We start from the raw sequence: 14,592 nt of genomic DNA, 5'->3' as shown, positions 1-14,592 counted from the left end.
GTGGTTAAGGAAAATAAATGTGAATTAGTGGCCTCGAAAAACGTAACTGACCAAAACTGCACTTACTCGCCTCGCGAGCAATTTTACTCGCAGCAGCGAGTGAATTGGTCGTTGACTATGTTGACTACCAGTTTGCTCGCAGTGGCGAGCAGTTTTACGCGCCTCGCGAGCAATGAAAATTTTGAATTTTGGCTCCTGCTTTGGATGTTTTGATGCATGCACATGACCCTAATAACTAAAATGCCTTTAAAGCAGTAAATAGACTTACAAAGTTGGGTTGCCTCCCAACTAGCGCTTGTTTAACGTCGTTAGCTCGACGCCTTCTTCGTTAGGGTGGCCAAAATGAGACGTATAGCACATCATCTTTCGAAACCCTACGTTTTGGTAGGAATTCCATGAACTTTAGGAACAAATGATTTGGAGTCCATGACCTCCCTAGCTTTGGTTTATTGAACAAGGTACAAATTTCATCAATTACCCGACTATGCTTGATTAGTAACTGTTCCTTTTTCTCAACCACCATGACTTCTTCAATATCAACAGTTGTAACTTCCTCATTTTGAACAACAACTTCTTCAACAATCTCTCCGACTCTCTCAAACATGTTTGGATTTTTTTCTTGTTCTCTAAGAGTGGATTGATTGTTGGCTTGGTTATCCATGATTTGTGCTTGAATCAACCCAATTTGAAGTGATAAAGTCTTCAATCTTTGGTTGGTATCTTGCATGTTTATCATGGATTGTTGCATGAAGATGTTCAAAGTATTTTCAATCACCGAATATCTTTCATCTTCATAAGAATGTTGCTGATACTGTGGATATGATTCATACTCGGGTGGAGTATAGAAGTTGAATTAACCATGATCAGCCATGATTTTGGCTAGGTGGTGATCCTAAAACGGAAACAACTAACAAGAAACTTTTCTTTGTTTATTAACAAGGGGTTAGTACAAACAACTATCAAATAAAGAAAAATATTTACGGATTATATACAAATGCTTAAAATGATAAATCAATCGTTCTATCTATGATAACTAAACACCATTCCCCGGCAACGGTGCCATTTTGATGTAATAATTTTGCATCAAACAAGATAAGTATTTGTGTATCGTCTCCACAGGGAATAGTGCGTTATCAAGGACTGTTTAACATCAATTATCATTCAAAGTATTAAGAGTACTTGTTTGTTTGAAATGTGATTAGCTAAACTAATTTGCAAAAAGTAAAAGTTGAGATAAATAAGGATTGAAACTTGTTAGGAGTAGAGTTCCTTAACCAAGTGTCACACGTAACCTAATGATCCATACGAATTCTAGCTTTATAAACAACATTATCACAATCAATTTTAAACTATCCTTCGTGTCCAAAGCGATATAATTAACTCTAAGGTATCGTTTAAAAATTCGTGTCCAAATCCCTTAAACGATAACAAAGTCGATCAAATAACCTAATCGACCGTGTCCAGCCTGATTAAGTATCCGAAAGCATTTAACTTTTGATTATGGTGATTATCGCAAGATTAACAAAGATGTCAAGTAAGTTAACCTAAGATATATTGCTACTCTAGCTCTAGATTCAAGAGTTTGTGTCCAAAGCATCTTGAATCTCATTGAAAGCATTAACACAAGAATAACAACAATATTGAATATAAATTGCTAGAACCATATATTGCAAGATCAAAAGATTACATGTTTAGCAAGGATCAAGTACCTCTCATCCCAACAAAGAGTATTTAGCTACACATCATCATGGGAGCCTTGCAAGGATGGATTGAAAAGGAAAGATTCATTACACCTTGTGATGTCTCAACAAAGGAGAAAGATCCAACTTCCAAAATCACTCTCACTCTATGAAGAACTACCCTATTTCTCTCTATAAAATATCTTACAAGTGAAGGCCTAAGAAAAACTAAAAACCCTAGATATTTCCTAAGATAATTACAAAGAATAGCAAGTGGGCTATTTATAGAATTCCCACTATGCTTGAGCTCGCCTCGCGAGCAGCCTTACTCGCCATGGCGAGTTCTGTTTCCTTCACCATTAAGATTCTGCCACGTCACCCTGGGAGGGTCAAACCGCCCTTACTCGCAACGGCGAGTAGCTCTGCTCGCCTCGCGAGCAAGAGGGTGCTCACGGCTTTTTGGCTTTGTTTTGATGCTCGCCACTGCGAGCTGCTGTGCTCGCCTCGCGAGCAATGGGGTACTTGCGGCCCTTTTGCACTTTTCTTGGCTTTTTCATACTTGCTTAGTGTCTTGAGGTCAAATCCTGCGCAATTGAGTAAAGTAAGGCAATTAAAGCGTAATAAGGCAATTATCACTTTTATCTCGGCTTTTCCCTAAATTACTTGCAAAACAAGTAACAAAAGTGCTTAAAATATAACATGAAAGTATCACTTCCTAGCACTTATCAGCTCCCTCTAAATTCTATCCCGGTTAATTAAATTCATTGTCAATTATAATAAAACGCATCAGAGCACATATAAAGTATAAACATATCAAAGCTTTAAAGTGTATCAAGTTTTTAAACATATTAGAACTGTTAAGATCTGATCCGTTTGTCGAAGTCTGATAACGCCTTTTTTAGAGTCTTATGAGTTCTCAAAAACACAAGTTAACATAAAGAATAAACTTATTAGAACTTTAGCTTTTATCAAATTCTTAGAACTACTAAGAACTTCTCAAGTCTTTTTAGTCTAGATAAAGAATAAAGTTTTTTTTTTTTTTGACGAGATAAAGTTTATCATTGGTTATTTATATTATCTTATCTAGGGAGCGCTGATATTAGAACAACACAAAAGTTGTCTCTATCCACACAGTAATCTATTGACGCGGCCCCCTTAAAATTCAAGCCATGCATGCAAACTGGGGTGGAAAACAAAAAAAAAAAGATCGGTAGTATATTTTTTTTTTGGAGAAGAAGATCGGTAGTATTTTTTTTTTGTAGTGGTCGGGTTCGAACCCCAGACCTTTGCATATTTTATGCATTTGTCCCAACTAACTGAGCTAAGCTCACGATGACAGATCGGTAGTATATTAATACGTTGTTCAACAACTTTAATTGTCAAGATAATATTTTTGTTTTCTTTAAAAAAAAATGTTTTAAAAGTTGAATCTTTAAATTTCACTTTCAACATCATTGATATTTTTCGGAGTTTCATTTGGCTCCCTAAAAAAATCATGTGTAGCCATTACAATGTTGATGTGTATCTTACGCTACTTACATGGCAAGTCTAACTAGGTAAATAGTCAAAAAAATAAGACAATTTATAGTCACACCTCAAATAGTGCTAGCTACATTGCAATTTTCTTAAAATTTAATCATAATATTCAAAATTGTCTTTGTTATAAATTTTTTAAAAAAATCTTTTCATTAACACTTTAAATCAATCTTCATCTCCTCTCACTCTAAAACGTTCATGGATGTGTAACCAATCTCAATGAAATATTAAATCTTGAATCACAAGGTCTTTTGTTAATATCAACAACATGCACCCCAAGTTCATCAATGTTTGATTTCAAGTTCATCAATGTTTGATTTCAAATTAATGGGAGGTTTAACAATAACTACAAATACACCAAGAGTTGCATATAAAAGTGCAACAACACAGTGTTGATTTTTGTGTTTTGGTATTGATCGGGATATATCTTATGATTGCATTAAACAAATACACATATCACAAGTTATCTTCCGATCAATGTTAGTACAATTTCAAAACAAATAAAAAATCTTCAAATCCACCAAAAACATCAAATATGACAAACAACGGTGATGATCATCCAACTCCACCTCCACAAATGAATATCAATAGTTCGAGGCAACATGGACATGTTCATAGATTAGGACCAAATCAAAGGAAAATAGAAATGAAGGCTGGACTTTTGAAAACCATAGTCCATTTGGGGAAATTCTATGAAATAGCAAGTTCATTAGGTGCTTATGACTTATGAGTCTGAAGAAGAGCCGATTCACAGGGCTATTCCCTCATTCATTTACTGGAAAAGCCAAGGATTGGTACTTAGATCAAACTACAACGGTGACGACCAAGTGGAATGAACTGGAGAATAAATTCATCAACCGCTTTTAACCTCAAAGTAAAGTACGTACAAGATGCCAAGACAACGATAGTCGTCTTCTCCTAAAGTACAACAGAATCCCTCTAGGAGGTATGAGAACGTTACAAGTCTATGCTAAGAAAATGCCCTAATCATGGTTTTGATGACACCACTCAAATTTACATCTTCATAAATGAATTAGAACAACAACAATAGGTTCGTTGATGTCAAAATATGTTGCAGATATTGTCAAGATTATAGAATCCATGGCGCTAGACGGCCACAAATCTGAGTACAACAGAGAAAACACACCAAAGAAAGTTAGATTGATTAAGATACAACTGATACACTCTTAGCTCAAAATAAACTTATAAAAACTATGAAGGTATTGTCTGAGCATGTGGCAAAAATTCCTCAACGGATGAAAAACATGCAAGAAGAGAAGACAGCTCAAGCGTTGCAATTTTACCTTTGTCTAGGAGATCATAAAACCAGTTTTTGCCCAAATAAGGAAGAAATTAGCTTTATCAAAAAACGGTACGAGAAAAAACCGGCTTAAAACCAATATGGCAACAATTACCAGAGTGATGACAATCAAAATTTCTGAAGGCCTCAATACCTCTTTCAACTGTATCGTCAAAATCCTCCAGAAAACGTATTACAAGAACTTGAGGATTTGGTCAAACAATTTATGCAATCATTCCATCAAAATTATAAGAATGTCAAGACTTCAATCAAGAATCTATTCATTTTTTTTTTTCTTGAGGCTTTGTTTGCGAGTTTTGAGGGGAAGGAAAGGAAAGGCTTAGGAGGGGAAGGGAAAGAAAGGGAGGGAGGGGAGAAAGGAGGGAAAACCTTCCCCTTGTTTGGGAGTTAAAAAACCAACAAGGAAAGAAAATGGAGAGCTTATGTTATAATTTTACTATTTTACCCTTTTTTTCTCTTAAAAACAATACATTGTGTTATACTTTGTAATTTATCTTGAAATTTATTCAAAGCAACTTATCTCATAAAAAGTAAACTATTACGATCTATTTTTAAAAAACAGCTTATTACCACGTCTTTATCAAAAACAGCTTATTCAAAACAGCTTATTTATCCAAAACAGTTTATTACAACCTCTTTTCAAAAAACAGCTTATTCAAAACAGCTTATTTATGCAAAACAGCTTATTACGATCTCTTTTTCAAAAACAATTTATTCAAAACAGCTTATTTATCCAAAACAGCTTATTACCACTTCTTTTTCAAAATCAGCTTATTCAAAACAGCTTATTCATCCAAAAACAGCTTATTATGACCACTTTTTCAAAAACAGCTTATTGAAAACAGATAATTCATCCAAAACACCTTATTACAATCTCTTTTTCAAAAAAACTTTATTCAAAACAGCTTATTTATACAAAACAGCTTAATACGACCTCTTTTTCAAAAACAACTTATTCATCCAATAAGCTGCTTTGCGTAAATAAGTTGTTTTGAATAAGTTGTTTTTGAAGAAGAGATTGAAATAAGCTGTTTTGGATGAATAAGCTGTTTTTATAAGCTGTTTTTGAAAAAGAGGTCGTCATAAGCTGTTTTTGATGAATAAGCTGTTTTGAATAAGCTGATTTTGAAAAAAATGTCGTTAAAAGCTGATTTGCATAAATAAGCTGTTTTGAATAAGTTGTTTTTTGAAAAGAGGTTGTAATATGCTGTTTTGGATAAATAAGTTGTTTTGAATAAGCTGTTTTTGAAAAAGACGTGGTAATAAGCTGTTTTGCATAAATAAGCTGTTTTGAATAAGCTGTTTTTTGAAAAGAGGTCGTAATAAGCTATTTTGGATAAATAAGCTGTTTTGAATAAGTTGTTTTTGAAAAAGAGATTGTAATAAGCTGTTTTGGATGAATAAGTTGTTTTCAATAAGTTGGTTTTGAAAAAGAGGTCGTAATAAGCAGATTTTGATGAATAAGTTGATTTTGAAAACGAGGTCGTTAAAAGCTAATTTGCATAAATTAGTTGTTTTTTGAAAAGATGTTGTAATAAGTTGTTTTTGATAAATAAGCTGTTTAGAAAAAGTTGTTTTGAAAGAGATCGTAATAATTAGGTTATATCTAAAATTGTCAATTTGACTTATTATGAGGGCAAAATTGTCAATTTGTATGCTTAACCCTCCAAAACCCCCCAATTTGGAGGAACTTTAAAATTGAACAAATGAAGCTCTTCTAAACCCCCCAAAACCTTTCCCTTGTTTTTTAAAACTCGCAAACAAGGGTTTACCTCTCCATAAGCCTTTCCTTCTCCTCCCTTCCCCTCCAAAACCCAACTCGCAAACAAAGCCTGAATTGCTTCTTCTCTTCTTAGAAGTATTATAATAAGTTATCCCTTTCCACTTCTCTACCCTTGCAAAATACGTGAACATGGTGAAATAGAAATATCTCCCCGTAGAGGGAACATCTGAGAAACCAAAAAAAATGGTCTCCTAATCATGCTACCTCGTGAAAATAAATAAATCCTTCCTCTTTAAAATGAGTTATCTCTTATTTTCTGGTAGGTGTGTATTAACTATGTTTTTCTTCTAATTATTTCTGTATGGGCAAAGAAGCTGACAACTAATAAAATGGTACAAAATTGACCTTTTAAGGTGTAACCATTTACACTGTTACAGAATACATAGCATATCATTATGCTTGAACAACTCCTTTTTCCACAAGCATATCATAAATTCTGTCAATCTTGCTTGGAGAGAACTTGAACAGTAGATATGCATCAGATTTCTTGGTTACTCTGCCCTTTGAAATTTCTAACTGCATGATCCGCGTAATGTTGAGGAAGATGGGTGGTAGCATTCTGATCTCATTACAAAGCTTTATCTCCTGCATGTTAATCAATGCCATAGAACCATTGTCAGGTGTAGGGAAGGGAGGGTGAGATGTACATAGCCTTGTCCAAAAATAAAATTAAAAAGCCAATCAAAGCTAACAAAGAAATAGCAAGATAAAAAGAAAAATGAAGTGGTAAAAAACCAAGGGAGAAAATTTTCTTACAGATTCAGATAGCAATTCAGCCCCTTCAAAATCACTAATATCCCATTCTTCTAGTGTCTTTGTGATAGCTTGTATGGCTGGCGGTGCATCCTTGGTACTAGGAAATGATTCTGTCTTGCCACTTGTTCCAATCTGACCACTTTCTTTATAGTTACCTTGTTCAGCTTCTTTTGTCCTCTTTTGTTCAATAAATTGATAAGCTTCATCAGAAGTTACACAGCCAGCAATTCTAGCTTCCTGCAAGATATTGCAAATGGAAATGGCATCGTATCAGCACGCTTTGGCAGACGTGAATCATGTGGCTATAACTGATATAGTTTGACCAAGGAGGAAATTCAAGCTGCGGCTCCAACTATGGGTCATGTGCAGAAAGCATCTATTTCTTTGAAACTCACCAACATAGCCCCTTCCTAAAGTAATAAAAACTTGTATACGAGTGCCACATTAACACCCTACTTCACCACTTGGTGGCTTGATTGATAAAATGAAAAACTGGATCACACAGCAGGCAGAACCCAAACTAGGCTCGAGGGTCCTCTATTTTGGCAAATCAATTATGAATGGACTATGTGGCCAAAGGGGAGTTGTAGTAACTCAACCTTTTATATGGGGACTTCTATGGGACAAAGTGCGACTGGACAAAATCCCAGTCAAATGCAACATACTACTTTTCAGTTTCAAGGTGGGGCGCAAAATCTAGAACCGGGAGTTGGTGGAAAAAAGGAGCAAGACCTCTGTTTCAAGTGCATGCAACATTATAACCCCAGCCACCCTTTATAAACTAGAGGAAATAACTACAATATATGCAAATAAAGTATGTTGAGAGCAGCAGAATGCATAGCAGAATGTAATACCTTTAAGTCTTTTATTCTTTTGGCAAGTCGGTGTTCTCGAATAGCAGTTTGCTGCAACTCCTCATGCTCTTCTTTTGAGTGAAACCGCATGAAGACCTTGTACTATTCACATATTTGAAGCTCTTCAGGTGAGAGAAATTTCTCAAAAGGATCGGGACAAAGTAAATTTCTTTCAAGTATAAATTCTTTTCTGCGCTTTCGTTCATCTAACCTGCCAAGATATTTTCATACTTACATATCGGATATGAAGAAAGAAGAAAAATTGAATCAAAATATATCCTAAAAGAAACAGTATACAGGATTTTTGCAATAAAACTTATCCAAGTTTGCTGCTTAAAATTCAAAGACACGATACATAAGCAGATGACATGTTAACTCAGAATCAGGCTATCCCAGGGAAAAGTTAAAAAAAAAAAAAAAACTAGTTTAGATGCAAACAATCTTGAAATTTACCATATTGTTTCCAAGAGATGGTTAATATTGTTTTCTTTTATTGGGAAGAACAAAAAAATGACAATAAAGTGAAGTTCCCTTACTTTTTTCTGTAGCCACGGAGCACCTGCAGTTTCATTTCACGTTCAGCTTCAGTATCAGTGTCCTTAAATTCCATTTCTGCCAAAACTTGCTCAGCATCATTGTCGTATTCAATCTCAAATTCACCTCTGTTAGAATTGTACCCTCTCAACACTTCAATAGATGGCTTATATTCCCCAGATAATTTAGGCTTCTTTTCACCAGTGCTCCAACCTGCTTGAGATTCTACTAACAAAACAAAACAAAAAATTGCAATTGAATGTATTAATACACGAAATACATGTACTCCAATTTACCAGTTAAGTAAGCACATGAAAATACAAACTATATATTTAAAAATATGAAACGTTAAATTTTATATGATGGTAAAACCTGAACTATTTGTGTCAAGAGCAAAGCCCCAAGTGTATTACTGTTAGCAGACGCCAAATTAAAAAAAGACAGATGTCAGGAAGACCCGAAGAACACAGAAGAGAGTAGGGACTGGGACCCGATTTGGTTAATAATAATTACTGCATCCTAGATAATTAACAGAATAACGATTCTATTTAGAGATATATGTAAACCTAATGATTAGTTAGAAGAGTTAGTCCGTTTTTTAGAGGGAAGAGAGGGGAGATGGAGAAATTTAGGACTCTCAAACATCCTGGAGTGTGTAATCTGATGCAGCATTAGCCTTTCTCTGCTCCAGTATTTCCATTCTACGTTCATCCCTGATCTCGTATCACATTGATGAAGATTCAAAGCAGAGCAACCTATCAGAAATTTCGTTTTACCAAATTTCAGGTCCAGTTGAATTGATTGTGCACGTGTTTAACGTGTGAGAGTAATTATGTCCTTCGCACTACTTTGCATTGCATTGTTCTTGTTTAAAACTATATACATTCCTTGTTGTATCTTGTACTTAGGGTAAGAGAGGAAATGTATTCCCCAAAAATTGTATCTCTATAGTTAAGGAAATCTCTAAATATTTAGGATCAACTTTGAAAAAGATCTCAAATCTCAATTGAAACAGTGTTAAGCCTTCAAGCCCAATGCTAGGTGTGTGTGTGTGTAAGATTTTGTTATCCCATAGTCTGTTCAGGATTAAATTCCACAAGCAATCATAGTAAATAATTTATCTCTTATCTCAAAAAAAAAAACGGTAAACCCTTTATCAGGTATGTTAAAGAATTTTCAAACATTAATTTGATCAATGAACGTTCAACAACATTAACTGGCTCTCTAATGATGATATTTTGTCATTGTTGTTGAAAGAAGTCCATATGTACGATTATCCCTCATGGACAAAATTGATGTAGTAATATTTGAAGATCGAAATAATGTTCTGAAATTCTCAAGAGACAAAACAGAAATTTAGTCGTTCAAAATTCTCAAACTAGCGAAATTTTACATTACTGTCAAAAGTAGCGAACACATCAACAGAAATTCCTACATCAGCAAAAAAATAAGAAAACATACCTTCAACCTTAACTCCATCATTATTTTGGTTCACATTGGAAGCCTTCTTGGTTATACTTGGAAGAGCTTCATCGCGTGCTGAATTCATATCACCCATATAAATTATACCCATTGACATAGAATGTCACTACGAAATGGTAAAGAAAGACTTTTTTTTCAAGCTATAGATTGTACCTGAGGTTGGCCTTGACATGTTTTGATTAGTGGTCTCTGCCTTCTTAGATTCTTCAGAGCTGAGATGTTGCACCAAAGGATTAGCATTCAAAAACAAACAAATTTAAATAATCAGAGTTAATCGGAGAGGTTTACTTTATTCCATCAGAAAGGTGAGGTTCTTTCAGAGTCAGCTTTGCATTTGAAGGAAAATCTGCATGAAAAACAAAATGGAACACAAACTTGTTTTATAAAAATAATATCCATGAAACTTGACATTGCAAAATGCAACCAAAAAATCATAGAGTACAAAATGCATGCACCCCAACACTTAAAAACAAGACAAGCAGGGAGTATAGATGATCCAAAGAAAAGTGACTAGTAAAACAAGCACAAGTCAGAAAATTTTCCTCAGATTTTACAAACGCTGTCAATCCGCGAGAGCATTTTTTCAGAATTAGCCAAAGAAAATAATAACATATAAATGACTGCATAGGCATAACACGTTGAAGTTATTATGCTATAAAAGAGCTAAAGAAATTATTTTGTTCATGGCAAGTAAAAATATGTAATCTGGATGGACTTCCACGTCATAAATCTGTAGTGGCGTGTGGAAAATACAATGCATTCTTTATCAGCAATTGAACAATCAACTTCTAAGTATCTCCCTTTAATAACCAAACTTTCCCAAAACTGGGTCCAGATTCTGTCAGTGAAACTACATTAGAAAATAACCAATATCTTCCAACATGCAAGACATATACCTCTTTTGAAATTATTGTGGTAAGTAAACAAATTCACAAGTGGACTGTGGGATTGGACCCCTCGGATTAGTCGGTCTTTGGGTCGGATAACGAATGTTCAAAACAAACAAAAAAGTAAACAAATTCACCTTGTGAATGGCATTGGAATAATTGAGAAGCTTCACCTATTAATACGAAATCTACTTAGTGTATATCATAATCATTAGAGTCATAGAATAAAGAAATCAAGTCATGGTTGTTGTGATTGTTGTTGAATATAACAAAGTAATCAAGTCAAGCATGCAAAATCTCCACAAATTGTGATTTAGATCATTAAGAAGCAAACCTTTCTTGAGTTGATGTCCCTTTGCCATGGCAAGGAGTTCCTCTTTGTTCTTTCCCATAGAATAAGACAAATCCTACGTACACATACAAACAATTACGACATGCATTCAAACACAGGTTGTATGTATGCTATCAATAACAAAGTTGTCAAATAGCCTTACAGGTAGAGGAAAACATGGCGAATTCAGATATACAACATTATAATGGTCAATACACTGAGATTTGCTTTTTGTCCCAACGTTTTCAGCAACACCATTCCAATTCCCAAATCCATGCATGTCAATGGCCTACAACGAAACAAGCTTGTTATGATACACAATTTTGATAAAAAGAAATAAGGTAAAAATGCAAACAACATTTAACAATGGTTCCCTATACTCAGACCACATACCTCAATAAGTAACTTCTCTTCACCTGCACTCCAATCTGAAGATGTAAGCGGAAAAGATAGGCTATCCTGTAAAAAGAAATATATTTTAAAACTTCAAGTATTACACAAATTCATCCATGCTGGAAACTTCATTCAAAATGAAATATTATTGCCTTCAACGTTAAAAGATACATGTATGCGGAAAGTACACAAATCAAGAAAGAGTTGAGAATTTCATTCAGCTTTTATCTCATTATGGTAGCCATAAAGGGAATAAATAGGAGGAAAGCTTGTGCTATGCTCATTACAAAGTTCAGAAAATCACCCTTTATGAGAGAAGTGATATATAAGCATATCTGATTAAAGCACATGGAACAAGTCAGAAATGGCTTATTTCAACATATTTAGTGAAAAGTATTTTCCGAGGGAAAAGAATAGCTATCATCCTAATGTGATGCTGCACAATATTTATAGACTACAAAAGCACGTACTAGTAGTTTTCCAAGTTACTAACAATCTGTTTTTCATGCAGCAAATCATCACCATCAAAGGACTTCATATCTAGATAGTTAGTGTAATCTCTAGTATTTAGTTCAATCCTGCCGACTCTTCATTTTCTTTTAGGAAATAAAATTTTATTACAAGAAAAGGAAAGATATAAAAAAAACGAAAGCAATAAAGATTCCATCCCATCCACAATACTAACATACAATATCACATAAAGAAATTTAAACAAAAACTTTATCCAACAACAACCACCAAAACATTTTCCTATTAGGCGGCAAGAAACATATTAAATCTGACTATTGCATATATTTATTATTGAACCATTGATTTCACAAATCCATTGCCTTTGATTATTATTATTAAATCAATGGTTATTTGTTAACTTCGCCATGATAGTCCAGTCTTTTAAGTTCACCATGTTAACCGTCACCTTGATCATTTATAGTACTTTGCTTTATTATGTTGACTTGCAAATTTTTTATTATGGAGTTGAAATTTTTAATTTTTGTTGTCTTGATGATATTATAAAAGTATATATTTCATGTGATAATTTTTTTTAGTATTACTTTAAAAATTAAGTAGACTCATTGTTTACGATCCAAGTTCACCTAAGGATCGGCTACATGGATAAAACAGCATCATGTCTAATGATAGACCATTTAAAACGAAACATTTTTTTATCTGTTTGGCCAATTACATTTTGTGGTCTCCCTCCACCCTAGATATTGTACATTCCTCCAATTTTATTTCAGAAAAGAAGGAAAAAAAGGCGTGACTATGTGAAAGTAACACAGTAATTATAAAACAGGAACAACTCAAAGAAGATTGCATACCATAACCCGATATAGATGATTGCTTTTATGAGGAGTCAACTCAGCACCAACAAAGAAGCACTCTATGCAGAGATCAAAATCTTGACACACAGCGCATTTGATGTGAATCTTCCCTGAAATATTTTTTTTGCAGTAATTACAGTGATATAGTGATACTTTGCCATCAGTTATTCCCATGCCTGCAACATTTAGAAAACGGTGTTACAGAATATAATATCGGTCTTTTGATGGAAAACGATAATGTGTTAATGAAAATCACCTGCATATGAAGCTTCTAAATCATCAGCATTTAAAGCAGCCTTTTTTCTCTTGGACCTAAAAGCAGAAAGCAAAGAAAGAAACAACATTACAACATATGTGGCATTAAGCATTCAAGCAGAATTTTAATGCATCGAAGGGCATGCTTCAAAACAAAAATCTACTAAAACTAAAAAAAATATAATCTAGGACAACAAGAAGCACACATTGCTTCTTTCATAAGTCCACTCACCCCTGCTAAGGGATGAATTTTATTAAATATCAATAAGAAAAAGAACCGATATTATGCAAATATTCACAGGGAGAACATTTCAGATTGAATTTGTTATTTCTAATTTTCATCTTCAAACCTGAAAATGCAACCACCTTATTGGATAAAAACAGTTTAAGATTCCATGATATCTAAAATGACGAACCTGTAATAAACCATGTATGCCTCAGAGTCAAAGCTGATGCATGTAAGACATACATATATTTCTTAGTTTTGATTCAAAACCCTATTACATACTTGTTTTAAACAATATTAATCATAGACCCGCTAATTGTCTATCTTAAACGTCAAATATATTTTCTCACATAAAAGGGACAAACAGTAAACAATGAAAGAATAAAAAAAATGTATTCTTGTACAAATATTAACAGCCTATAACTTTCCCACTTTGTACTTTACACCTTGGAAGTTGAAACCCATGAACAAACCTATACGCTTGGAAAATCTTCTAAACCGATTTGACAGAACATGCAAACAACTAAACACCTAAAGGTAATCCAAAATTGTCTGTTGCCTCATTGTGGACGAATGCAGAAAGTGGAGAAGAAAAATATACATGAAATTCAACTTGGTTTGACCTATAGCACTGTAAAGGCCTAGGCCACTTAAAAAACAAGAGAAAATTGAAAGTTCGCTAAGATATGATGAATGAAGATTATAAAAAGCAGTCGCTCCACTCATAATTACCGATAGTTTTCCAGTCACTAAACCCCCTCTCCCAAGTGACATTTAATATGGAACTCAGGGAGTATGATATTCCTGCCGCATCACATGTTAGGCGAAGCCCGTAGTAACTAGAAGCTACATAAATACAATTTCCGGAGCTGTAAGAAAAATAAAATCCACAACATCTAACTGAAGTTTTCCTTGAGTTGAACAAAAATGAATAAGCAGTTGAACACAGTTGCGCAGTAAAATGGGAAATGGAAAATCCTTCAATAAACATGTGACTCTAGTTTTATAAGATGGCTTGATCATGTCATTCTTTTAAATTGTTCATGTTATATTTAATTAATTTTTTGTCTTTCAACCTCCGATGATTTTATTTCCCTCTTTCAACCTCAGTTAGAACCCCCCCCCCTAGGAGCAATGTGTTGCAGGTCCGAATCTTTAGTCTCTATTGGATATCAATTTCATGATTTAACATTTTGATTATACTCTTTCAATTTCACCTCTTTATTGGGATTA

General features: G+C 34.1%; 1 protein-coding gene and 1 pseudogene across 1 annotated transcript; both read right to left on the bottom strand.

The window, feature by feature from the left end:
• Positions 1 to 6,585: 6,585 nt before the first annotated feature.
• Positions 6,586 to 13,563, bottom strand: LOC146940605 (transcriptional adapter ADA2-like). Its single transcript, XM_085749886.1, has 13 exons — positions 13,550 to 13,563; positions 13,135 to 13,190; positions 12,876 to 13,054; positions 11,557 to 11,622; positions 11,327 to 11,452; positions 11,167 to 11,239; positions 10,234 to 10,291; positions 10,099 to 10,157; positions 9,925 to 10,002; positions 8,466 to 8,688; positions 7,930 to 8,140; positions 7,076 to 7,312; positions 6,586 to 6,904 (listed from the first exon to the last, which is right to left on the bottom strand). Exons 1-11 carry the CDS (start codon positions 13,561 to 13,563, stop codon positions 8,032 to 8,034), a joined length of 1,041 nt encoding a protein of 346 aa, XP_085606012.1. The 3' UTR covers positions 6,586 to 6,904; positions 7,076 to 7,312; positions 7,930 to 8,031.
• LOC146940606 (transcriptional adapter ADA2b pseudogene) lies at positions 6,713 to 8,019 on the bottom strand (annotated as a pseudogene).
• Positions 13,564 to 14,592: the final 1,029 nt, after the last annotated feature.

This window comes from Medicago sativa, chromosome 3, assembly GCF_051527215.1.
Source record: "Medicago sativa cultivar Bolivia chromosome 3, Bolivia_mono, whole genome shotgun sequence".
NCBI classification, from domain to species: Eukaryota; Viridiplantae; Streptophyta; class Magnoliopsida; order Fabales; family Fabaceae; genus Medicago; species Medicago sativa.
This window is presented reverse-complemented; position numbering and strand designations above follow the sequence as displayed.

Coding starts and splice junctions, on each gene's coding strand:
- LOC146940605 (XM_085749886.1), bottom strand. Junction 11,453..11,556: donor AAGAGAAGTTACTTATTGAG/GTATGTGGTCTG, acceptor GTTTCGTTGTAG/GCCATTGACATGCATGGATT. Junction 8,141..8,465: donor CTCCGTGGCTACAGAAAAAA/GTAAGGGAACTT, acceptor ATATCTTGGCAG/GTTAGATGAACGAAAGCGCA.